We start from the raw sequence: 25,044 nt of genomic DNA on the forward strand, positions 1-25,044 counted from the left end.
TGCAGCTGCGGCTGGGTTGGAAGCACTCACAGCTACATGGCACTCCCTGCTTGGGCCTGGGCTGCCAGCAATGTTTGTCTGACCCTTCCCCTACTGCCCTTCTGTCCTCCCCATGCCTGGTGCTGTGCCTCAGGCTCCTGTCCCCCCTGGCTCAGCTGGCCTCCCCAGCCCCCCCAGCCTGGGGTACCAGAAGGTTCATGTCAGTGTGCTTAGACTGATTTATTATGATGGTTGGCACGGCTGAGCCCAGGGGCTTGATTCCAGAGTCAGTAGCGCACTCTTTCCATTCCCACAACCCTTCTTCCCCTCAAACAGCCATCAGTAAGGAGTGGCTGGTGGCTGCTCACAATGAACTGTGAGCTGTACCGTTTGGGTTGGAAGCAGAGACAGCCCTCGTGCTCCCATGGGTCCCTGAGGCACCACCTCCGTCAGGACCTCCTCTCCCCGCTGGAGGGTGTTATGTAATTGCAGAAGGGCTAAACAGGCCCCTGTTCCAAATGTCGCCCCGCCACTGCCTGCCCTGGAGTCAGACTGTCTGGCTTACAATTCCAGATCCTGGAGACATAGGCTGGCAAGCTGTGGATGGAGGCGGGGACCGTATCCAGGGGAACGGACGCCTCTGAGGGGAGCTGCTCGCGCTGCTGAGGGTGGGTCCCAGGGGCAGCCTTCCAGCTGCTGAGCGCTCACTTCGCTCCTCTTGTCCTCTGTCCTCTCGTCTAGGCAGATCAGGGGCTCTGGGGAAACTGCTGGAATTCAGAGTGAGGCTCAGTCTTTCCAAGAATCCTGTGAGAGACCAGAGAGAGGGTTCAGATTTGACATATGGGGGAGCCCTCTCCAGCTCCTGGAGAAGCGACACAGGCATGATTGGGCGGGCTGGTACAGGATCCTCCCTCCCAACACAGAGGAAGGCAGTGTCCAGAGGAGAGGGCTCCGGAAAGGGAGTCCTAAGGCTATGGGGGGAGAAGTCAGTGGGGCAGGCTAGCCTGCGGCCCAGCCACAACTAGCCAAGGAAGCTCTCCGCTTCCCTCTGGCAGATTCGTCACCGTCACCGTAGTTCCATCCATAAAATGCAAAATGCGAATGGAGAGGGACTGAAGGGGAGAGACCAACCTTGGCAAGAAGCAATGTCTGCCTGACCCTTCCCCCAGGGCCCCTGTCCTGACCCTTCCCCCAGCCCCCCCCCCTCCTGCCCCTTCCCCCAGGCCCCCCCCCCGCCCCCGTCCTGCCCCTTCCCTCAGGCCCCCCCCCCTCCTGACCCTTCCCCCAGGGCCCCCCCCCTCCTGCCCCTTCCCCCAGGGCCCCCGTCCTGCCCCTTCCCCCAGGGCCCCGTCCTGACCCTTCCCCCAGGGCCCCGTCCTGCCCCTTCCCCCAGGGCCCCGTCCTGCCCCTTCCCCCAGGGCCCTGACCTGACCCTTCCCCCAGGGCCCCCGTCCTGCCCTCAGGAAGGGGCTCCAGAGGATTAGGCAGCCATCTGCAAGGGGAGAGTCAGGCTGGGCCTGAAACCCCCACCGGAAGGGTTCCAGGCAGCCATTTCTGGTCAGGATGTTATGGACTGAAAAATTCCCAAGGCCAGCGCGGCAGCTGATGCACAGCTCGTTAAAACAAGCTCATTAAGCCGAAACCAGTTTGGCTCAGTGGTGGAGTGTCAGTCTGCGGACTGAAAGGTCCCGGGTCAGGGGCATGTACATTGGTTGCGGGCACATCCCCGGTAGGGGGTGTGCAAGAGGCAGCTGGTCGATGTTTCTCTCTCATCGACGTTTCTAGCTCTCTGTCTCTCTCACTTCCTCTCTGTAAAAATCAATAAAATATAAAATAAAAAAAACAAAAAAAAAACAAAAAACACCAAACTCATTAAGCCAAAACCAGTTTGGCTCAGTGGATAGAGTGTAGGCCTGAGGACTGAAAGGTCCCGGGTTCGATTCCGGTCAAGGGTATGTACCTCGGTTGAGGGCACATCCCCGGCAGGGTGTGTACAAGAGGCAGCTGATCGATGATTCTCTCTCATCGATGTTTCTAACTCTCTATCCCTCTCTCTTCCTCTCTGTAAAAAAATCAATAAAATATATTAAATTATTGATAAAACAAGCTCATTAAAAGCAGGATGTGCCGACCACTATCTGATACAAGAGGGGTAAGGCCAGGTGGCGGGAAGAGGAAGGGAGAACTGACGTGTTAAATGTAAAAAATTAATTAGGAATCGCTGATGGGCTAAAGGCAGATATCCGCTTCTGTACACGTAGCTTGCTTGCTTGCTAAGGATGAGAAGCCTATATAAACAAAAGGCTTCTAGATTTTGGTGCTGCAGTCCGGTCCGTCTTCCCTGCACGAGACGGGGGCAGACACGGCGCAGGAAATAAACGCGCTTTTCTAAACATTTTTGATCTGTGTCCGAGTGAGGTGTCTCTCCTGGGTTACAACATCTGGAGGCCCCAGCTGCGAGATAACCGAGGTCCCCTTCTTGGGTGGACCTCCTGGGACGGCGGCGGAGGAGGGTGCCTCCCTCCCTCCACCTCAAAGGATTTACAATTGGCTCTAAGCGCCTACAAATCATCTGTCGGTAAGAGAGAACTCTCTTTGTTTGGTTTGGTTTGCATCCTCGAGGTTTGGTGGGTGGAGGCAGGCAGGACGCTGCTCCCAGGCTGTTGTTTTGGATTTGGATTTGGAGTGTGAGTGTGGCCACCCATTTTCCCTGGTCTCGGTCTCTGTGTCATTCGTTTTGTGTGCCGGCTTCTTGCTTTCCCACAGGATGGGTCAAGGTGGATCGACACCCCGCACCCTGCTCGAATGTCTCCTTTCTAACTTCTCTGATTTCCTGAACTCTACAGACCTTCTGTTGACCTGGGGTCCCCAGAACCCCTGGAACCTCTGGGAGGAGGTGAGTCGCTCCCACGGGTCAGCGTGAGGCCGTCATCTGATTTTTGGCTTTGCTTCCACGGGGTTGGAAGGCTGTTCTTTGGGGCCCCTTGTTTATCTGTCTTAGCATAATTATCCACTCATTAAATGGTCTGTATGAAATGAAAGCTATTTTGTGCTGTCTGGTTACACATGGGAGTTTCTATTATCTTTCTGTTATTTAAATTATTGAAAAATAGGGCAGTCCTACGGTGATGGTCTGTAAACATCTAAACAGCGCTGATGAGTTATTTTTCTCAGAGATGTTTGCTCTCTATCACAGTAGACGGAATCAGCCCATTTAGCTAATAAAAATTTCTCTGTTTGTATGCTTGTATAAGTAGGGGTTTCGTGTGCTCTGATTTGTAAATTTACTACATTTCAAGGAACAAAGAACTTTTATTTATATCTTTATCTCTTTTGGTAATTGGAAACTTTTCAAGGACAGAGCTTACAGCTCCGCAGGGCGGAGAGATGTACAGGCCCTGTCCCTGCCTGTGACATCATAGCCCAGCGTGGAACTAAGGCCGGAGTTATTATTAACCATCTCTGGACCCCCAATTCTAATAGCATCCATAACTGGATTAAAGATCTTTTCTTTCAGGAGGCCATCCAGGCTTTCAGCTCTCAAGAAATCTCCCCACACACCCTTATCTTCCTCCTCCCTATCTTTCCAGGCTGACAGTCATTTTCCCGCAGGTCAGAACTCAGCCTTCGAAAGGGAGGACTGCTACAGCGGTAGTCTGCAGTTTTCTCTGAAACTCCCCCTGTTTCTATTCCCCCCTCTGTAGAAATTGTCTTCCTCGGATTCACAATTGGAAAGAGAGACAAGCAACTGGACTGGGGGACGGGACAGGATAGGGAGGGGGTGGTCGGAGAAATCAAGAGTAGTAAAGGAGGATTTAAGATCCTCTAAGAGTCAAGGGGCTTAGAGCAAAAATCTATGAGGAAAACAAAGGCTACAGATTTAGATAGACTGCCTGCCTTATTTCCCCTGCTAAGGACGGAGTAAATGGGTAATGCAGAGGAGGAGAGAGGGACCCCTCAGAGGGCAGGAGGCTCTCCCTCCTTTCGGGGACCTTAGCTGGAGACAGAAGCCGCAAGGATAACTCGGTCTGTAGGATAACTTCCCCCTCACAGTCCCTGGAGTATTAGTCTTGTTTCCTTTGTCCAACATGAGTGCCATTTTTGTTTTGCTGAAACATTGTAATAATACTTGTTTACTGAAAGGGTATAAGTACAGACATTTGTTTGATATTTGGTATGTCTACTTGGGTATAATTATCTGTTCATATAAGTGTGAAAATCTATAAAAAAGAAAAAGAAAAAAGAGAAAGAAAGAAACCTTTAATTTGTTTAAGGCTGAGTGCTCTGACACATAGCAAACCGCCCCAAGTTGCCACTGGGATTCCTTTTTCCCAGGGGTGCTTGCTCCCTGTCAGAGGGGGATCGGCCCGCCTAACAAAATTTCTGTCTAGGTTTATTAACTTAAAGGTATGGAGTTATAACAATTGTGGTCCAAAAGGTTAAAAGCAGGGACCAAATTCTAAAGTTAACTATTTACAAGAAGGAAGCTTGAGCTGGCAAAGTCACCAAGTCTGCCCAGCAAGCTCAAAAAATAAATAAATCTTATTTCTGACACCTACCACCACCCAGTCTTAATCAGTGGTGGAGGAACAGTCTCAGAACTGTTTATCTCAATTGGCTATTTAAGTTTGATATTAATGATTACAGTACATTGTAAAATCTTTTTTTTTTTTTTTAATATATTTTATTGATTTTGTACAGAGAGGAAGGGAGAGAGATAGAGAGTTAGAAACATTGATGAGAGAGAGTCATCGATCAGCCGCCTCTTGCACACCCCCTACTGGGGATATGCCCGCAACCAAGGTACATGCCCTTGACCGGAATCGAACCCGGGACCTTTCAGTCCTCAAGCCGACACTCTAGCCATTGAGCCAAACCGGTTTCGGCTGTAAAATCTTTATGAGGAAAGGAAAATATTTTATGGGCCACTTGGTCCTTATGTATTGATATATGTATATCAACTCTTAAGTTATAATTTTAAAATCAGTAATATTAATAGAAACACACTCAAGCAGAGGAGCTTTTCAAAAAGGTCAGGTAGTCTGATTACAGTATAGAGGTCACCTTCGTCGGCAGGAGACAAGCGATTTTCCCAGCGGACCGCCAGATAAAAACGCCCTAGTGGGAGCATCTCCTTTGCCACCGGAGACCCGAGCAGCGTTCCCTGCCTCCACCCACCTGGCGTCCATCCCCTCCAGGGTTGTTTAGAGTAGCTGGGGGCGGCAGGGGGCTGTGGCGTAGAGAGAAATTCCTTTGTGCCCCCCTGTGCCCCAAGGAGACCCAAGAACCCCCAGCGACCCCTTGGACGCTTTTCACCGTGTTCTGTTAGGGGGCTTAAAGGTACAGCCAGAAATTCTCCCATTCCCCTTTTCAGGCTTATCAGAATCTGAGACCCGTATCTGTAGGAAAAATATGGTATTTTAAATTTCAAGCGGCTGGAGGCCTGGGAACGGCACTGGACCTGCTCCCTCCTCCCTCTGCCTTTCTCTAAATATTTTAAAATAATAAAAAATTTGAGGCATGGTTATACATTTTTGAAGGACATAAAAAAGGTTTAAAGGCTAATTTAAAATAGTAAAAGTTTTTATAAAGGTTATACATATAATAAGAAAGGGAACAGAGAAAGGGTTAAAAGGAAGAAAAAGCCAACAGCAAATAAGAAGGAATTAGTATACTTATTTTAGGAAGCAGAGGCACTGAAAGAGAATATCCTGGCAGGATAGCTAGAGAAGCAAAAAGGAAGACTCAGACTCCAAAGTCTTTAACTTAGAGGAAGAGGACTGACAGGACCGGGGCTCCTTTCCATTAAGCCCCCAGGGTAACGTATTAGTCGGGGGCAAACATATTAGTTTCCTGATGGACACTAGGATAGCCTATTCAGTCTTATCAGAGCCGATGGGACCTGTAACCTCTAAGAAAACATCAGTCCAAGGAGCCACTGGACAAACTGCCTGTTTTCCTTGGACATCAAGAAAGACTATGAACCTCAGAAGGAACACGTACTGGGGGAACATGGCCGCTGAACTGGACCAAAGTGGAACAACGGGCCTTTGAGGAGCTAAAGAAGGCTCTCGTCTCAGCACCTGCCCTAGCCTTGCCAGATGTCACGAAGCCCTTCCACCTCTACGTGAGTGAGGTAAGGGGCATTGCCAAAGGGGTTCTCACTCAGACTCTAGGTCCCTGGAAGAGACCTGTTGCCTAACTAAGAGACTAGACCCTGTGGCAGCAGGGTGGCCAGCGTGCCTCCGGGCAGTGCCACCACAGCATTGCTGGTGAGGGAGGCAGATAAGCAGCCTCTGGGCCAGGAGCTAGCCCTGACAACACCCCATTGGTGTAGAGGCCTTCCTTCGAGGTGCTCCAGAGAGATGGATGTCAAACATCAGAATCACCCAGTGCCAAGCTCTTCTCCTGGACCAGCCCCGCGTCCAGTTCCATAAGACACTGACCATCAACCCTGCCAGCCTGCTTCCAGATGATCCAGAGGAACCCATTCATGACTGCATAGAGGTAACAGACGACAAGGAACTGTTCACGGATGGGAGCAGTTACGTTCAGGATGGTATCTAATATGCAGGGGCAGCGGTGGTCACCCTGGACCACACCATTTGGGCACAGTTCCTGAACTTTTGGCCTTAATCCAGGCCCTCTGATGGGGACACTGTGCCATCCACAGGGAAAGAGGGTTACCAACTGCAGCTGGAAAGGACATTATGCCCCAAAACCAATAGGGCCTTTATAAGTCTTAGTAACCCAGCCGGACCCCGACCTATGATGGACCCCCTCCTACACCAAACAAGAGGAGGAATTGGCAGAACAGAAGCAAGCCATCAAAATGGACCCTACCAGATGACAGACTGTTGGTCCCAGAGGCTCTAGGTCGGACGCTAGTTCCCCGTTACACCAGGTTACTCACTTAGGCGTCACCAAGACTTCTGAACTTCTGCGAGGCAGATACTACCAAGCTTAGATAAGGTAATTAAAAGCATAGTCACTAGAAGTACTGTCTATATACAGGTAAATGCTAAGCAAGGTAAGAGGGTCCCCCTGGGAATTCGGGCCCCAGGGAAATTCCCCAGGAGAGCATTGGAAGGAGGATTTCAGAGATTAAGCCACCAGCATCAGGGTACAAGTTCATACTAGTTTATATAAATACCTTTTCAGATTAGGTTGAAGCATACCACACTAGGACAGAAACTGCCTCTATAGTAGTCAAGAAATTACTCCAGGAGATTATACCTAGATTTGGGCTGCCAGTAGTCATAGGATCAGATAACAGCCCCACCTTTGTAGCCAAGGTATCTCAGAATATATAGCTCAAACCTTAGGACAGACATGAGCAAGACTCTAAAAAGGAGTTTAACTAAACATGTCCTAAAAACCAGTGAAAACTGGACCAACCTCCTGCCCTTTGCCCTCTTATGGGCCAGGTGTACCTCCTATCGGGAAGGGTTCCCCCCACTTTTGAGATCATGTATGTTAGACCTCCCTCCATCTTTCCCAACATCAGGGAGAAACTGAAAGCTGGAATTCATAACCATTCCCTTGCTCAAGTCCTTACAGGCTCTGCAGTTTACCCAGAGAGCCACCCGTAAGCTTGTTCCAGATACACTGCCAGTGCCCACCACGGACCCTGTACACCCCTTCCAGCCCGGGGACTCAGTGTGGGTAAAGAAGTTCACTGCCCAAGGACTCACCCCAACCTGAAAGGGACGCTACACTATTACCCTGAGCACACTCACGGCTGTTGAAGTAGACGGCACCCAGCCCTGGCTACACCCCTCCCAGCTCCTACACCAGAAAATAGCCTGGATCCTGGCAACCAGCGGCCTCACCCGTGAGATCCCTAGCCTGGGCTCCACGCAGGCCAGGAGGAGACTTGATACCTACAGGAAGGGAACTGGACTTCAGTAAGGAGGAGGAGGGAGAGGGAACCTTTGGGATAATAGGAGCCTGGGACAGAGCCCTTAGTTACCCAATCAGAATGGCAGGGACGAAGAGCAGGCCAGCTCCCAGGAGGAAGGGAAACCCCTTCATGAAGTTCAGGGTGGCTGGGTAGAGCGAGTTGAAGATGCTGGAGGCCATCAGCATGGCCAGGCCATTCACACAGGCCACGGCAGAAAAGAGAGCACCTGCGAAGAAAGAAACACCACACTGTGGAGTCGGAAAGACGTAGGTTCGAGTCCTGGCACCACCGACTCGCAGCTGTGCGAACGGGGGCAGGTCCCTGAGTCTCTCGGAGCCTCACCCTCCTCACCTGTAAAGCCTACACCACGTGTTGTGAAAAGGTTTCGATGAGGTCATGCATGGGAAGCACCTGGCACACAGGGGCGATGAAACACATGGCTGTTGTTAAATCCACGCGTTAAAAGTGCATGTGACTGTCCTCTAGCAAAAGCCTGAGAAAAATGGTTTTTGGCTTAACCCCTTCAGGATCATATCCCGCGTGAGGTTACTTGTGGGGTTAATTCCCAGTTCCAACACTTAGTAGCTGTGTGTGGTGCATGAGTGCTTAACCTTCTGGGGTTTTGCTCCCCTTTTGTTAAATAAGGATTCTACCTATTTCATAGATGGGTGGCAACACTGAATTCCCATGTACAGCTGCTATCACGGGGCCTGCCCCCTGGAGGGAGCCAGCTGGTAAGGGCTGTTGTTTTTTTCCTGTTCCCCTGGCACCTCCGGGCACAGTGAAGGTGCTGGACAAAAAGCTTACTGAGTGAATGAATGGAAGCACCTGGGTCCTGGGACAAGTGAACTGATAGGGACTCCCAGGGCAGATGGGGAAAAGTGGATGAGCCAGATGTTTCTAGGTTGGGATCTAAAGACCCAGAGGCCTGAGAAAAGCTATTCTTTAGAGTTATGCCAGCAGAACCCAAATTTTGTGAAGTGGGCAATAATCCAACAGAAGCTGAGATTAAATGTCAGACCATCAGAGTCGGAAGGGCCTGTAGATGACATCAAGAACAAACCAGTCTTGCGCTGGCCAGTGTGGCTCAGTTGGTCAGGGCACATGCCCAGGCTGCAGGCTTGGTCACCAGGAGGACACATGTAGGAGGCAGCCTGATCAGATTCTCTCATTGTTTCTCTCTCTCTCCCTCTCCCTTCCTCTCTAAAATCAATAAAAACATTAAAAATAAAAAACAAAAAAAAAAACACGCTCGTGTATAGGCGAGGAAACAGTCCCAGAAAGGGAAAAGGGACCTGCCTAAGATCACACAGCCAGTGGGGAACAGAGGCAGGACTAAAACCCAGACCCCAAGACCTGCTGCTCTTAAAAACAGACCTGGGCTTGCACCCTAGCTCCACCACTTACTGAGTGACCTTGAATAAGTCAGTTTAACCCTCAGGGCCTCGGCTTCCTCCTCTGTCACTTGGGGACAATGAAACCCACACCATAAGGCTGCTCACTCCCTCTGAGCTTGTACGCTCTGACCCCAGTGGAGCAGGGCACGCTGGCGTCACCGCACCCATTTTACAGATGGAAAAGCTGAGGTCTGGAGAGGGCAAATCCTCTGTCTGGGTGACCCAAGGAACAAAATAGTGCTCTGCTGACTGTAAATTCCAACTCTGTGGCCTGAAAGCCCAAGGCTGTGGTCCTCTGCCTGCCCTGGGCCATTTGTTCGGAGAACATTGGGGTATAAGGAACCAGATGCTGGCTGACCATGACACTTACCCTGCTCTGTCTTGCTCACCAGCTTGGAGAGCTTGGCCCGGACAATGGGTGTAATGACTAGAGACAGGAAGAGGAGCCCGTACCCTGTGGAGAAACAATCATTAGGAAAACGTGGTTAGGGAGGGGGGTGCCCAAGCAAGATGGAAGCAGAGCTCCTAGCCCACCCCAGATGGGACTCAGGTTGGACAGGAAGAACTTCCTTGGTAGAGAAGGACATAAGGACTGAGGAGGAATGGAGACTACCCTTCTCAAGCTTTGGCCCACCTGCTTCCTCTTTTATGAACAAACGCCGCTGATTCCCCACCAATGGCGTTTTTGTCAGAACACCTCTTGTGGTCCCAGCGGGTGTCACCCACATAGTAGGGGGATGGCATGGCAGGGCACATAAAACAAGCCTGGACTTGGGAGGCAGCCCTGAGTTCAAAACCTGATGCTATCACCTGATGTGTGGCCTTGGGCCTGACTCCCATCTGTAAAAGATAACAAGGCCTTCCCCACAGAATGATTCTGGAGTGGTAGGAGGTTGAATAATGGCCCGAGATATCAGGTCCTAATCCCTGGAATCTATAAATGTTGCCTCATTTGGAAAATGAGATATATTAATAATCTTGAGATGAGAAGATTATTCTGGATGATGACAACCTGATAAGTTGGGCCCTAAACAATTTGACACAGACAGAGGGAGAAGGCACACAAAAGAGGAGGCAGTGTAATCACCGAGGCAGAGATCACAGCGATGCAGCCGGGAGCCAAGGAATGCTGGCAGCCCTCAGAAGTCAGAAGGGATGAGGGACAGATACCCTCCTAGAACCTATGGAAGGAATATGGCTCTCCTGACACTCTGATTTTGGTCCAGTGATATGGATTCTTGACCTCTTGACTCCAGAACTGTGAGAGAACAAATTTCTGTGTTTTAAGCCACCAAATTTGTGGTAATTTATAATAATAAAAGCACAATATGCTAATTAGATCAGACAACCTTCTGGACAAAGCTGCAGTGGCTGAGGCCAAGGTAGGTGGCCACCATAGTGGGTGGGGGCCTGAGCTTCTTACACGAATTTTGTGCACCGGGCCTCTGGTTTGTTATAGCTGCCCTAGGAAACGGATACATCAGGAAATATCCATGAAGAGCATGGCATAGGAAACACATAGTTCCTTCTCACTTTGCATTCTGTTACTCACAGGCTTACACTATTTCCTTTCCGAACATTTCTTTCCCTTGTGTGACTATTGCCTCCTCCGTAAAACTGCAAACCCTTAGAGCAGCAATTTTCAACCAGTGTGCCACAGGAATTTTTAAGACATGCAATACCTGACTATGTAGTCAGGGGCACTGACCTATTTTCCCTTAGACTGCCAAATAAAAAAAAAGTGACAACAGCCATCCAGTATGAACAAATTAAAATTATACCTTTTTTTTTTTTTTTTTTTTGTCAGATTGGCAAAATATATAATACATTTTTTGGTGTGCTGAGAATTTTAGTAATTAGTTTACATGTGCCATAAGATGAAAAGGGTTAAAAATGGCTGCCCTAGAGCTGTGGTCGGCAAACTCGAGAGCCACATTGAGTGTGGCTCTTCCACAAAATACCACACCCTGGACGAGTCTATTTTGAAGAAGTGGCATTTCAGTCGTTGTACTGTTGATATTTGGCTCTGTTGATGAATGAGTTTCCCGACCACTGCCCTAGAGCAGTGTTTCCCAAACATCTCATGATGAGAATCACCTGGTGGAGTTGTTAAACTACAGATTCCTGAATCCAACTAAGAAATGCTAAACTAGAATTTTTGGGAACATATAGGTAAAATTGTATACTTAACTAGTGCTCTAAGCTTTTTATTTTAAGTAACCTGGATAACTAAGCTTAGAGCACTAGATAAGTATACAATTTTACCTATATGTTCCCAAAAATTCTAGTTTAGCACTTCTTAGTTGGGATTCAGGAATCTGTATTTTAACAACTTTACCAGGTGATTCTCATCATGAGAGAAGTTTGGGAAACACTGCCCTAGAGGATAGTAGATCCTTCCAAGTGGGTATATGATGAGGCACCACAGGGTCCCTTCGGGTGCCAGGCTCCCAAATCCCACTCTGCCGAGGCTCCCAGAGCAATGACAGAGTCTTCATCATCTCTGCACCCCGCAGGGCTTTGAGCCCAGCACCGGGCCTATGGGAGACGCTGTGGGCAGGAGAGAAAGGTACCTGGTCCCCTTCAGCCTCACTGTCCAGGCAAGCAGCCAAGTTAATAAACCTGTGATTACCGAATGGCTCACTTTGTACACTACGCAGTTCAGACTCTAAGCCTTACAGCTTTATCAAAATAAATCTGTCCCTTTAAAAAAGTTAATTTCCTCATTCCCAGCTGCCCTGCTCCACATCAAAATAAGAACTGAGCAAGCAGGAACTTGAAATCTGTGGTATGAAAGGTTGGCTCTTTTAAACACCCAAAGCAGCTGACTAAGGGTATTTGAGGTAGGTCCCGTGATTATGAGAGAAGTGAATATTAAGACAGTAATAGCATGGACTTTGTCTGAGAGCATCATGAATATTGGCTATGGGAGGCCACGGAATGAAGCAATTAGTGCATGAGCCATACTTGTGCCCGTGGCTCTGTCTCACTAACAATATTTATGATTGATAATGTGGGTTAATTACTTTGGCTACTGAAGCTCAATACTTTACATATAACAAAGATGCCGTCCCAGCTGGCATGGTTCAGTGGTTGAGCTACGACCAATGAACCAGGAAGTCACAGTTAGATGCCCAGTCAGGGCATATGCCCAAGTTGTGGGCTTGATCCCCAGTGGGGGGATGGAGGGGGGGGGTGTAGGAGGCAGCCGATCAATGATTCTCATCATTGATGTTTCTCTCTCCCCGCCCCCTCTTCTCTCACTTCTTCTCTGAAATCAATAAAAATATGTATTTTTAAAAAGATGCCATTTTTATGAGGTTTCTTAGTTGTCTGTCTTCCGGTGCCAACTAGAAACATAACGATGTTTCCAAAGGCATAAACCAGCAAGTGGCTGTACCCCAATTTCCACCCTGCACCTCTGGGATAAACTATGCCTGAGCCCACACACATTACCTGTGAACATAAGGAGCGTGCTGGTAGCGAACGCAAAGACCACCATCCCCAGGATGTTAAAGGCCAAGCCGATCTCAGCCACCCAGGTGTCTGTCAGGCAGAACCGCATAAGCCACAGGCCCAGCAGGCTGGTGAAATACGGGAGGTGTCTCGCTGCAGAACCGTAGCCAATCAGCTTGGAGTCCCAGCAGAGGGGGGCGCTCAGCTCATAGATGGTCAGGATGTCCTGGGCCCCAAAGTGCACAGTGATCACCAGGAAGATGACCAGCGAGTACAGGGCCAAATGCTTCCTGGACTTGTCCGGGGCCCAAGAGGTGTAGAGCTGGACAATGGACCGGTGGTGACGCAACGTGACAAGCCGGGCTGGCGTGGGCTCCATCACAGTCTCACCAAAGCAGAAAGCGGCATAGAAAGTCATGAATGCCAGCACGCCCAAGGCCAGCCAGAAGGGGTTGGCATAACCCTGGGCCTGGAGCCAGTGGCCCCCAAGGAAGCTTGCCAGCATCCCTGCCACCCCGATGGATGCTTCCAGCAGGGCCATTCGGGTGGTCCGATTGCGGTGAGAGCTGACATCTGCCACCGAGGCAAAGCTAGCAGCCAGGAGGCCACTGAAGTCGCCGAAGAATGCGCAAAGGATGCGGCCCAGCACCAAGTAGCCGACGTGCAGCTGCAGCAGCACCACGAGGATGTTCACCAGCGCCTGGAGCAGCAGGCCCAGCGAGGCCAGCACCAGCAGGGGACGGCGGCCCACACAGTCGCTCCACGCTCCCAGCAGGGTGGACGAGAAGAGTCCCAGCAGGAAGCCGCCCAGGTTCATGTAGAGGGTCCAGTGAGAGGTGAGGCTCTCCACTTCCTGTGGGGGCATGAGTCTCACTCACCAGGGTGCTCTTCCCCACGCTGAGCTCCCTGCACCCCCACTTTCTGCTCAACTACCACCAGCTTGGGGGGAGACGCAGGGAGGCGGGAGCCCTAAACTCCAGAGAATTTTAGTGCAACTCTCAAAAACTGGCACTAGAGGGAGGGTTATAGAAAACGGGCCTAGGCCCTTTCCCCTCCTTTGTGAACTTTTTAAAAATATATTTTACAGAGAGGAAAGGAGAGGGATAGAGGGCTAGAAACACTGACCAGCTGCCTCCTGCACACCCCCCACCAGGAATGTGCCTGCAACCAAGGTAAATGCCCTTGACCGGAATCGAACCGGGGACCCATCAGTCCATAGGCCGACGCTCTACCCACTGAGCCAAACCGGTTTCGGGATGATGATCTTTATGTTAACTCTTAAGGCTGGAGGAACTTTACGCATCCTTCCTACTGCAGTCATGGGGCAGGCCCACCACCCAGCACCCATAACCGCCTTGGCGGCCCCACCTTCCCGTCCACCCCGCCGCTCCGCCCCAAACCCTCATCTGTGTTTCCCCCAACCCCCCGCCCGCGCTAGCGCAGGGTCCGCTCCCCGCTTCCCGCCGCCCCCGCCGCCGCTACCTGCAAGATGGGGTTCGCGCTGTGGTTGCCGCAGCCGCCCCTATCGTGGGTGCCATTGTAGCCCAGGTCGGCACTGAAGCGGTGCCACAGGTACTGCGTGGTGAGCGGGCCCTGCAGGACCAAGGCGAAGTTGGCGAGGAAGACGATCGGCCCCACGGGCCCGCGGAACAGCACCTTCGCCGCGGGGCGGCCGCGGGGGGCGCCCGCGGAGCTCGCGCGCCGCTCGGAGCGCTCCATGCAAGTGCGGCTCGGCGCTGGCGCGAGGCAGACGGCCGGCTCTCTGCGCCTGCGCGCGGCTTGGCCGGGGGCCGGGGGCCGGGGCCGGGGGCGGGGCCAGACCTCTGTGCACAGAGTCTCGCCCCGCACCTGCTCACCGGTGACCTCACCTGCAAACTGTGCAAGGACACTTGCCCTACAGCCCTCCTTTCCAGACCCAGACGGGCAATAAGGAAAACATCAGTACTCAACATTTATTGATCGTTCCCTGGGTGCTCCCTGTGTATGAAACTGTGCGCTTTAACCTCCCAATAACTCTACGGACTAGCCGCTCTTAAAGATGCCCATGGGTAGAGGAGGGAACCAGGGCGTGGGGCCCTCAAGGCCCCAGTGATAAAACACATGACTTCTGCGGCCTATGCACAAGTCCTGCGCTGTACCTCAGTGCAGCCTCGAGCTCTATTTACTGACTCTGTTCTGTTGCATAAACTCCGCTACTATCTTGGACAAACCAGTACCTCCCTTGGGCTGACGTTTCTTCACTTTTAAAATGGTGAAGAGCCTGCCTCGAAGCATGCGTTGCTGTGGAAGAACGGTGTCTGGTACAATTGTAGGCGCTATTATTGGTACTACCGTGTTTCCCCAAAAATAAGACACCCTCCGAAAATAAGACCTACTTACAGATTTCCTTCTGAGTGAAATATAAGGCAGCCCCCGAAAATAAGGCCCCCCTCTAGGCTAAACATGAGAGATTTGGTCCACTGATTCTGAAAGAAATGGAGTCACAAGAAACTCACCAGGAAATTCAGGAGTTGGATTGTTATGATGATGTTCCAGAAGATGATGACATGATTGTCATTGAATAAATGAGTAGTAAATTCTTGATGCTGTAGGATTCACAGTTTGTCTGGTTTGTGTTGACAACTACCGTACTACCGTACCGTATACAGGTAATAAATTTCCTTTATTTTCATTTAACAATAAATGTGTACTGTATTTTTCTTCATGGAAAAATAAGACATCCCCTGAAAATAAGACCTAGAGCATCTTTGTGAGCAATAATTAATATAAGACACTGTCTTATTTTTGGGGAAACAGGGTAGTAGGCCCTCACTTGATCCACTTCTGCCCCAAGATCTTTTCCCGGAACATGAGTCTTGTTTGGGGGTTGGAAGCTAGCTCTGAGGTGACCTTGGAGAGACAGAGGCGGAGGAGGTGGTGAGGGCCTTGGAGCTGTTGGGTGTGGCTCTGTATTCCATGGGAATTAGGCCAGAAGGCCTGTTTTATTGCCTGTGAAAGAGAACAGCATTATCTACCTTCCTCCCTTCTTTACTCACTCTGGGCATTTAATGAGTACCCTTAAAGGGTCAGGGACCACGTTGGGGAGCCTTTGGAAACACAGCAGTGAAGCAAACAGGCCCTGTAGTTTCTAGAATGGTGAGGGAGAGACAGCCAAGAAGCCTACTGATGCATGTATGACTTCAGCTGTGGCAAGTGCTCTCAGGAGAGGAGCTGTGGGACTCCCAGGGTGCTAATTCAGGGGGCTGGGCCTGGCCTGAGAGGAGCAGAGCCAGGAGTGATCGCTTTCCCTGGCTACGTGGCAGCTGATTGGATTTCTGGAGGTGAGCCCTGATTCTTGGGGGCAGGTGGACAGGGCTCCATTTCTGGCCACCACAACTGTGAGTGGCCTTATTGCTGGCTTCTTTCTTTCTTCCTTCCTTCCTTCCTTCCTTCCTTCCTTCCTTCCTTCCTTCCTTCCTTCCTTCCTTTCTTTATTTTTAATGTATTTTATTGATTTTTTACAGAGAGGAAGAGAGAGGGATAGAGAGTTAGAAATATCGATGAGAGAGAATCATTGATCAGCTGCCTCTTGCACACCCCCTACTGGGGATATGCCCGCAACCAAGATACATGCCCTTAACCTTTCAGTCCCAGGCCGACACTCTATCCACTGAGCCAAACTGGTTTTGGCAATATTGCTGGCTTTTTGACAATCCCCCACCTCCAGGAGTCAGGGAGAGTCCCATGCTCAGAATAAGTAGATTCTGGCTATTTACCATGGACTGAATGATGGCCTGCCCCTCATAGGACCATTGCCACCCTGTGGTCTTCCTAGACATAGGAAAGTCCACCTGAAATATGAGAAACCATGGGCTGTCTCCCTCTCCTCTCCACCACCTACACAAAAGTTTGGCCCAGTTAAGTCACCTATAGTGAGGGAGGAGTACCTAGCTAAAATCTTAGAATTACCCCATATAATAAAAGGCTAATATGCAAATCGACTGAATGGCGGAAGGACCAGTCGCTATGAAACACACTGACCACCAAGAGGCAAATACTCAATGCAGGAGCTGCCCCCTGGTGGTCAGTGCCCTCCCACGGGGGAAGCACCTCTCAGCCCAAGCGGGGCTCACTGCTGGCCTGCGCAGTGGCAGTGGCGGGAGCCTCACCCACCTCTGAGGTAGTGCTAAGGATGTCCCACTGATGGCTTAGCACTTCCAGTGGGGAGTGGGCCTAAGCAGTTAGTCGGACATCCCTCGAGGGCTCCTGGACTGTGAGAGGGTGCAGGCCAGGCCGAGGGATGTGCCCCACCCCACCCCCAGTGCATGAATCTTATGCACCAGACCTCTAGTATATATACAGTATTTCTAATTCTTCTAATATAAACTTGTGGTGATTTTTTAAAATATATTTTATTGATTTTTTACAGAGAGGAAGGGAGAGGGATAGAGAGTTAGAAACATCGATCAGCTGCCTCTTGCACACCCCCTACTGAGGATGTGTCCGCAACCAAGGTACATGCCCTTGACCGGAATCAAACCTGGGACCTTCCAGTCCGCAGGCCGACGCTATCCACTGAGCCAAACTGGTTTCGGCTAAACTTGTGTTTTTAATCATGGAACATATAAAAATGTTTTAAGTCAGATGATGTTCCTCTAGTTCACACCTATTCTGACTCAACTGCTAAAGATCAATTTCATGCCCATTAGTACCTGGGGGCATCAATAAGAGCTGACTTTATTACCAGGCACTACATGAGGTCATTACACACATTATCTTCTTCAGTCCTCACCACACCTTGGATGATGTATCTATGGTTTTAGAGAGATGCAGGAAAGCGGTCCTTCCCACTCTGAGCACAGGCTATCTCCTCATACCTGTTCCAGTTCCTCAATAGGGGTGTGCAAGAGGCAGCTGGTCGATGATTCTCTCTCATCCATGTTTCTAACTCTCTCTTCCTCTCTGTAAAAAATCAATAAAATATATATTTTTTAAAAAGAACGCACATATTTTCTTTAAAAAAAAAAAAAGAAAGAAATATCAATCAGCTGCCTCTCGCACACCTCCCACAGGGGATCTGCCTGCAACCAAGGCACATGCCCTTGACTGGAATCGAACCTGGGACCCCTCAGTCCAAAGGCCGACGCTCTACCACTGAGCCAAACCGGTCAGGGCATCAGTAAGTTTTCTTGAGAAGCTGTGGGAAGTGCTCAGAAGCTGTAATGGTTTCTTCGCTCCCCATTGTGCAGGAGGCTGTCTGCACAACCTCTGTGAGAAGTCATGGCACGTGGATTCCTCATGGAAACAGCAGTCTGGTAATAACTTACACCCCGTGCTTCCTCTCCACAAGTGGCATTCACATCTAAGTTGTTGATCGTATTTAGGGACTTGAAGAAGAAGGGAGGGGAAAGCAGGAGGGGAAAGCCACTTCCTGTCTTGCGTTGTCACTCTCCCAGGACAACTCTGAAAGTCGAAGCAGCCTTCATGTCATCGCTAAAGGGGTTCATAGTACCGATTAGAAGCTGCGATTACATCCATCTCACTGCGAGACTTTAGCCAAGTCCCTTTCTGGCCTCAGTTTTCTCATCTATGAAATAACTTCTGGCCTCTGATTCTTTGTCTGTGAAAAATGAAGTAATTCTATCTACCCAAAGGGTGCTATTAGGATCAAGTGAGAAACTGTAAGTGGCTTTGAGCTTTTGGTGGCACGTCCAGGTACCAGAGGTGGTGGTTGCTGTTGAGCTGAACTTGAAGGTGGAGAGGAATTTCACTACAAAGAAACAACGCTGGCCTTAGCCGGTTTGGCTCAGTGGATAGAGCGTTGGGCTGCAGACCAAAGGGTCCTAGGTTTGATTCTAGTCAAGGGCGGGTACCTTGGTTGCAGGCTCCTCCCTGGCCTGGGCCCTGGTCAGGGCTCATGCAGAAGGCAACCAATCGATGTGTTTCTCTTACATGGATGTTTCTCCCTGTCTTTCCCTCTCTCTTCCACTCCCCTAAAAACCAATGGGGAAAATTATCCTCAGGTGAGGATCAACAACAAAACAAAAAACAAAAAACACGACACCAAAAAATCAAAGAAGCAATGCCGTCCAAAGTGAGGGTCAGACAGAGCCTTAGGGAGGGCCATGGGAGGCTGGAAGAAAAATGCTGTCCAGGATCCAAAGAAGTGCAGGACTGGAGACGCAGCTCCCCAACCACATACCAAAGGGGAGATTCTTCCAACCACTTTCTGTCTTGGGGCTTCTACCCTTGCTCTCAGTTTGAACACTGCTTTTTATAGAGCCTTCTCATCTCTCTGTCCCTCCATCCATTCATTTAGCATCTACTGCTTGCCTGGCCCACTCCTAGGAGCTGGGGTTATAGACAACTTACACCATCCCTTCCTCAAGGAGTTCCCAGGCCAGTGGGAAACGGCACCACAAGCCCAGACTTACAATAATAAAAGTATACAGTCGCTTCCAGCAGTTCAAAGTGTCCTCAAGAGAAAAAAAAAAAATGTTGACAGCAGAGGAGCTGAATTTCTTAAAAATATGTTTTTATTAATGAGAGGGAGAGAGAGGAGCATCAAAAAAGTTGCTGACTGTATACACTATGACTGGAGATCAAATCAGCAACCCAGGTCTGTGCCCTGACCAGGAATCAAACCACTGATCTTTCTGTGCATGGGACAATGTTCAACCAACTGAGTCACCCCAGCCAGCACAAGGACCTTTAAAGCATGAGATGATGAAAGGAGTTACCAGAACTGAGGAGAAGTGGATAAGGGCTTTTTGAACTATGGGAAGAGGCAGGTCCATGTAATTATTCTGCGAATAGCACAGTGAAATGGCACAAATAAAATGTGTTAATTTGTTACAGGTAAATGTTTAAATTATACTACAAAAATTCGTCTTGGCAAGTGTTCCTTTTTAATTTCTCCAGCTCAAATAAGGGCGGGGGCCCAGACTCTTGAGGAGGCCCTGCGGGAGCTCCTGGTGGCTGGCACAGTGTGGGGGTGCCAAGGAGAGCAACATCGAGGCAGTGTCTTTTATTGTTTTTATTTATTTTTATTTTTAAATATATTTTATTGATTTTTTTTTTTTTTTTTTTTTTTTTTTTTTTTTTTACAGAGAGGAAAGGAGAGGGATAGAGAGCTAGAAACATCGATGAGAGAGAAGCATCAATCAGCTGCCTCCTGCACACCCCCTCCCCCCCACTGGGGATGTGCCCACCACTAAGGTACATGCCCTTGGCCAGAATCAAACCTGGGACCTTTCAGTCTGCAGGATGACGCTCTATCCACTGAGTCAAACTGGTTTCAGCTAGGCAGTGTCTTTGATCAGGCCCTCCCTCTGGTACTAGGCCGCTGTGATGGTTGGTCTGGACACCTGGGTTTTCTAGGTGCCACAGAGAACTCAACTCAAATGACCCTGAGGTGCAGGTCAGAAGGACTGTTCGCGGATTGTAAAGGCCACATCGCTCATCTAGGGCTGCCATCCCCAGCACCAGGAAATGCGCCAGGACTTCCTGATCAGAAAGGTGCTGGAGCCTGGCTGCTGTGGCTCAGGAGCAGAGCATCAACCCATGAACCAGGAAGTACCAGTTGGATTCCCAGCCAGGGCACATGCCTGGGTTGCAGGTTGATCCCAGTAGGGGGCGTGCAGGAGGACCCAATCTCCACGTTTCTCTCGCATCAATGTTGCTCTCTCTCTAAAACCAATAAAAACATGTTTTAAAAAGGAAGGGAGAGAGGTGCTGGGGAAGCCGGGAATCAGAGCCCCCGGAGGAAGATGGCTTGGGGGCATTTTTTTATGCCCAAGGGCGACCACCACTGAGCACTGCTCCTTAGGGACTGAAGTGCTTGGAGCACTGTCAGCAGGCTCACCCTCCCCTTCCTCGGTGGTGCTTGTATCCCCTAGTTTCCTGTGCTGAGGACAGAAATGTGTTCTTCCATAGATGTGTGGCCAGTGCTGAGTCATTGGCTCCCACCGAGGGAACTGCTCTGAGCTTGCCATTTTACAAATGTGTTCCTCGTCCTCAGTACCACATGGCGAGGGAGGTATCCTTATCCCTGCTTTACCTACGAGGAAATGGAGAGGTGGTGCGACTTGCCCAAAGCACACGGCCACGGAGTAGCAGAACTGGTCTTGGGGTTGGTGTCTGCCGGCCTGCCAAGCATCCACACAATCTCCTCTCACAGACACAGGTATGTTTTCTTGGATTCAAACAGTATTTTTAGCCCTAGCTGGTTTGTCTCAGTGGGTAGAGCGTCAGCCTGTGGACTGAAGGGACTCCAGGTTCAATTCTGGCCAAGGGCACATGCCTGGGGTTGCCAGCTCGATCCCGAGTAAGGGGGGGTGCAGAAAGCAGCCAATCAATGATTCTGTTGAGCCCAGGTTTCGTGATCCCCAAGGACCACCAGGGAGCCGAATCCGATGCAATTGCAGAAAGCCTGAATTCCATGCTAGCATGGGCTCTGTTTCACTCACGCCTACAGCATAGCAGACGAGAGACCGAACTTAGACAAGTCAAGGGGTTTTATAGGGGTGGTGATGTCACTGCTTTGGCTGACCCTGATTGGCTGGGTGAGGGCTAGCGTCCAGTTACACAAAATGGAGGATAGCTCCGCCCTGCCCCACAGTGCAGTCAGGAGTTAGCCTCGCCCCACCCTGCCCTCTCAATTCTCTCTCATTGATGTTTCTTTTCTCTCTCCCCTCTCCCTTCTCTGAAATCAATAAAAATACATTTAAAACAACAACAACAACAGTGTTTTGTTTTGTTTTTAATTAGTTGGCTCATAGCACATTTTATTTATTTATTTTTTATTTTTTATTTTTTTTTAAATGTATATTTTATTGATTTTGTACAGAGAGGAAGGGAGAGAGGTAGAGAGTTAGAAACATTGATGAGAGAGAGTCATCGATCAGCTGCCTCTTGCACACCCCCTACTGGGGATATGCCCACAACCAAGGTACATGCCCTTGACCGGAATTGAACCCGGGACCTTTCAGTCCCCAAGCCGATGCTCTATCCATTGAGCCAAACTGGTCTCGGCCAATCATAGCACATTTTATATTTTGGATTAGTTGCCAACATTTACCAATGGGTCCAGTCACATGAAAAGCCAGATTTCTGGATTCTCCTGAAAACGCAGAAATTGTGGCAATGTTCACACAAGCCTCTACCTGGCTGAAGCTGTTCGGGACTGTGCCCTGTGCTGAGGTGGGGCCCATGTTCTCTGGTTCACCACTCCCCTTCCCCATGGGAAAACTGCCTGGCCCTGTGGGCTCTCCCACGTGCAGCCCTGTTCTCGTCTCTGTTGTTGCCTGGGAATAGGACCCCGTACTTTCCATGGGCCTGTGCGGCGGCTTTGTGAGCATAAAGCAGACGGAATCACTGTGACACCGCAGCGAGCTGCTATTCCAAGGGTCTGAAGAACATTCTGTTTCCTCCCGTATTAGGTTGATTTAATTGGCTATTAGGCCACCTCAGTTTCCAGTCTCGCATCGCTACACCTTATAGCAATGAAGAGAGAGAGTGTGAAGCCAGGGAAGTCAGCAGGGACCACATTATGCCTCCAAGGAGTCCAATTTGGCAGTTAATGAGTTAGAGGTGCCTGTGTGACATCCTGGTGGAGGGGGCTGCTCCTGTGAATGGCTGTCCCCTGAGCTCAGGAAGGGCAGGGCGGGGAGTGACCCACATATGTGTGATAGTCATGGGAGTAGACAGATGAAAAATGACATGAAGCCTGGGCAGGTGTCAGTGAGGAGCACAGCCGATTCCGATGGACAGCGGACATGGAGCAGGCAGAGAGGGAGGGGGGAGGGGAGAAGAAGCAGGAGAGAATAGAATTTGCAGGCAGGAGGGGGGCCACTAAAGGGAGAAGCATTGGTAATGAAGGGCCAGCCCTGGGCACCCCAGAGGTTTAACAAGTGCAGTCAGAGAAGGAAAACAGAAATTGGATCCCAACGGGTTGTGTCGGGATCAGTTGGACATTTAATACTGAGGGATGAAGCGAAGCGGCCCCTCGGTCAGCTCTTCCTTGGGGAATGTAACAGGCAGGAGGTAACACGTTGTGGGGCAGCTGGCTCCTTCCCCAGAGTGCGGGCTGAGGAGCTTGAGGAACCGGCAGGCCTGACCTCGTGACCAGTGGAAACTCAGAGAAGCACGTCTGAGGCTGGAACTTAGGGGGGTGAAAAGCGAAAGCTGCTGTGCTAGCCCACCCCCCCCCCCCCCCCCTGGATGACAGCAGCACACAGGTCCTCCCGTTCTCTGCGGAGTTCACCCGCCAAGGAGCTCAGACACTTTCATTCTCGCACCCAGCACTCCCAGGTGGCCTGTCCCAGTCAGTTAGCTGGAACGCCTTTTCAGCTGCCTCTTGCACACCCCCTGCTAGGAATGTGCCCGCAACCAAGGTACATGCCCTTGACTGGAATCGAACCTGGGACCTTTCAGTCCGCAGGCCGATGCTCTATCCACTGAGCCAAACCGGTTTCGGCCCCATACATCCTTTAGACTCCCTTTAAGTACCCCTTCCTCCAGGCAGCCCACTCCCTACCCGGAGTCCACACTGTCACAGAGCCCTGCGCCTCCCCCTTGGGGGACTAGACTGTTCGTTCTCTGGAGGAGAGTATGCCTTGCCTTATCTAGCAGTGACTTACGTGCCAGGAGTAACAGTCAGGTGGCTGAGAAAGCAGCCTTTGAAGGCAGTAAGCCTTCTCCACTGCAGGCTGAACAACTCTGCTTCTTCAATTTCCTCTCCATTGGCGGGATTTCCAGGTTCTCCCCGGGGTGGCCTTCCTGAGCTTTCCGCAGGACACCACGTGCGTACGTATAACCTGGCTTGTCCCCGTGGGGCAAGGTCCCGTGAATGAAGCCATAATTTGGGGTAGAAAGGGCACTTTCACTGCCTCGCTAGCTCCTGTTGTGTTGTTCCAGAAATCCCCAAGTTCCCACCTGGCATTCTGCCCCTGCCTGGCTCCGTTCTCCCATCTGACCCACGTGCAGGTGGTTGTGGATCCACTTTAGGCCCATTCACCTACCCCTTATCTATACTGTCACCTCGTTAGTCAGCCCATCAGTGTCTCTTAGCAATCTCTGTTTGCAAGGAAAAGAAACTAATTCTGGCTGTTTTTATTAGAATTTTTTTTTTGTTCAGACAAAATACAGTGGTAGGGTATTGGCTAGGGGGAGGTGTCTGCCTATCCAGTCCATGTGGTTTGGGAATTAATAAGGGGTGTGGAGTAGTGGCCCCCAAATAAAAATGGTGTATGTATGTGTATGGAAAGGAGAGGGGTTCAGAAGCAGTGTGTGTGTGTGTGTGGAGGGGGTGGGAGGGCTGGGAAGGGAAAGGAGAGGTCAGTACTTGGAACGCTGGAGGTGGGAGGTCATTGCATAACATTTCTTTCTTTTTTTTTTAAAAAAAATACATTTTTAATTGATTTTTTACAGAGAGGGAGAGAGAGATAAAGAGTTAGAAACATCGATGAGAGAGAGTCATCGATCAGCTGCCTCTTGCACACCCCCCACTGGGGACGTGCCCACAACCAAGGTACATGCCCTTGACCGGAATCGAACCAGGGACCCTTCAGTCCATAGGCCGACGCTCTATCCACTGAGCCAAACAGGTTTCGGCTGCATAATATTTCTTGATGAATGTTACCACCATGGACACCTTTTTTGCCCATCAGCAGGACTAGCATCTTGGCAGTCATGGTAACAATGATGTTGAAGGTGGGGGGGGGGTCCACAGATGCTCTTGGTATGAAGAATATACATGGTAAATTCCCCATCCGGCAGCAGTGAGTTCCAGATCACAGATCACTTCTGATCCCCAACTGTCAGCCCGTTCAGAAAACAAAACAAAACAAAATAAAACAAAAAACAATAACAACAAAAAACTTAACCCGGTCTTTGCCAACTAGAACAACATCCTCAGAGCTGGCGGAATGTTGAAGTTTTTCCAGGGCAGCTCAGACAGAGGGCGAGACCTTATAGCCCACACGGCCGCCTCCTGCCAGGTCCCATCTGCCATGAGCTTGTGGAGGCAGGCGCTCCACCTGGCCTTGGCACTGCTGGGGCCACGCGCTGAGCTCAGGCTGCCTCCGGGTGGCAGGCGGAGGTGGCGGAGCGCTGCCTGGATCGTGTCTCCGCTGGCTGTGCAGCAGCCCTCACACCGCCACCTCCGCTTTTTGGTCAAAGGCGACAGATTTCTGCGGCCTGAAGAGGAACAAGAGCATTGCCACTTCCTCTTTTAAAAAATAATTTGCTTGGAGGCTCAGGAAGTGTAATAATAATAATAAAAAAAAAGCGCTGAACAGCCAGGTCACAATTAGGACAAAGAGCAAGATA

At 50.3% G+C, this 25,044-nt stretch overlaps 1 protein-coding gene across 1 annotated transcript; it reads right to left on the reverse strand.

Moving 5' to 3' along the window:
* Positions 1-204: 204 nt before the first annotated feature.
* Positions 205-14,507, reverse strand: SLC46A1 (solute carrier family 46 member 1). The gene is made up of 5 exons (XM_084862198.1): positions 14,218-14,507; positions 12,736-13,588; positions 9,650-9,733; positions 7,952-8,108; positions 205-783 (listed from the first exon to the last, which is right to left on the reverse strand). The coding sequence occupies exons 1-5, from the start codon at positions 14,452-14,454 to the stop codon at positions 726-728; spliced, it is 1,389 nt and encodes a 462-aa protein (XP_084718324.1). The 5' UTR covers positions 14,455-14,507; the 3' UTR covers positions 205-725.
* Positions 14,508-25,044: the final 10,537 nt, after the last annotated feature.

This window comes from Pipistrellus hanaki, assembly GCF_964339955.1.
Source record: "Pipistrellus hanaki genome assembly, chromosome: 16".
Classification (NCBI taxonomy): domain Eukaryota; kingdom Metazoa; phylum Chordata; class Mammalia; order Chiroptera; family Vespertilionidae; genus Pipistrellus; species Pipistrellus hanaki.

What these genes read in the sequence shown, in the direction of transcription:
- SLC46A1 (XM_084862198.1), bottom strand. Translation starts at nt 14,454, where the DNA reads ATGGAGCGCTCCGAGCGGCGCGCGAGCTCCGCGGGCGCCCCCCGCGGC. An exon ending in CACGCTCCTTATGTTCACAG is followed by an intron (nt 9,734 to 12,735) that starts GTAATGTGTGTG and finishes GTTTCTCCACAG; the next exon opens with GGTACGGGCTCCTCTTCCTG. An exon ending in GGTGAGCAAGACAGAGCAGG is followed by an intron (nt 8,109 to 9,649) that starts GTAAGTGTCATG and finishes CTTTCTTCGCAG; the next exon opens with GTGCTCTCTTTTCTGCCGTG.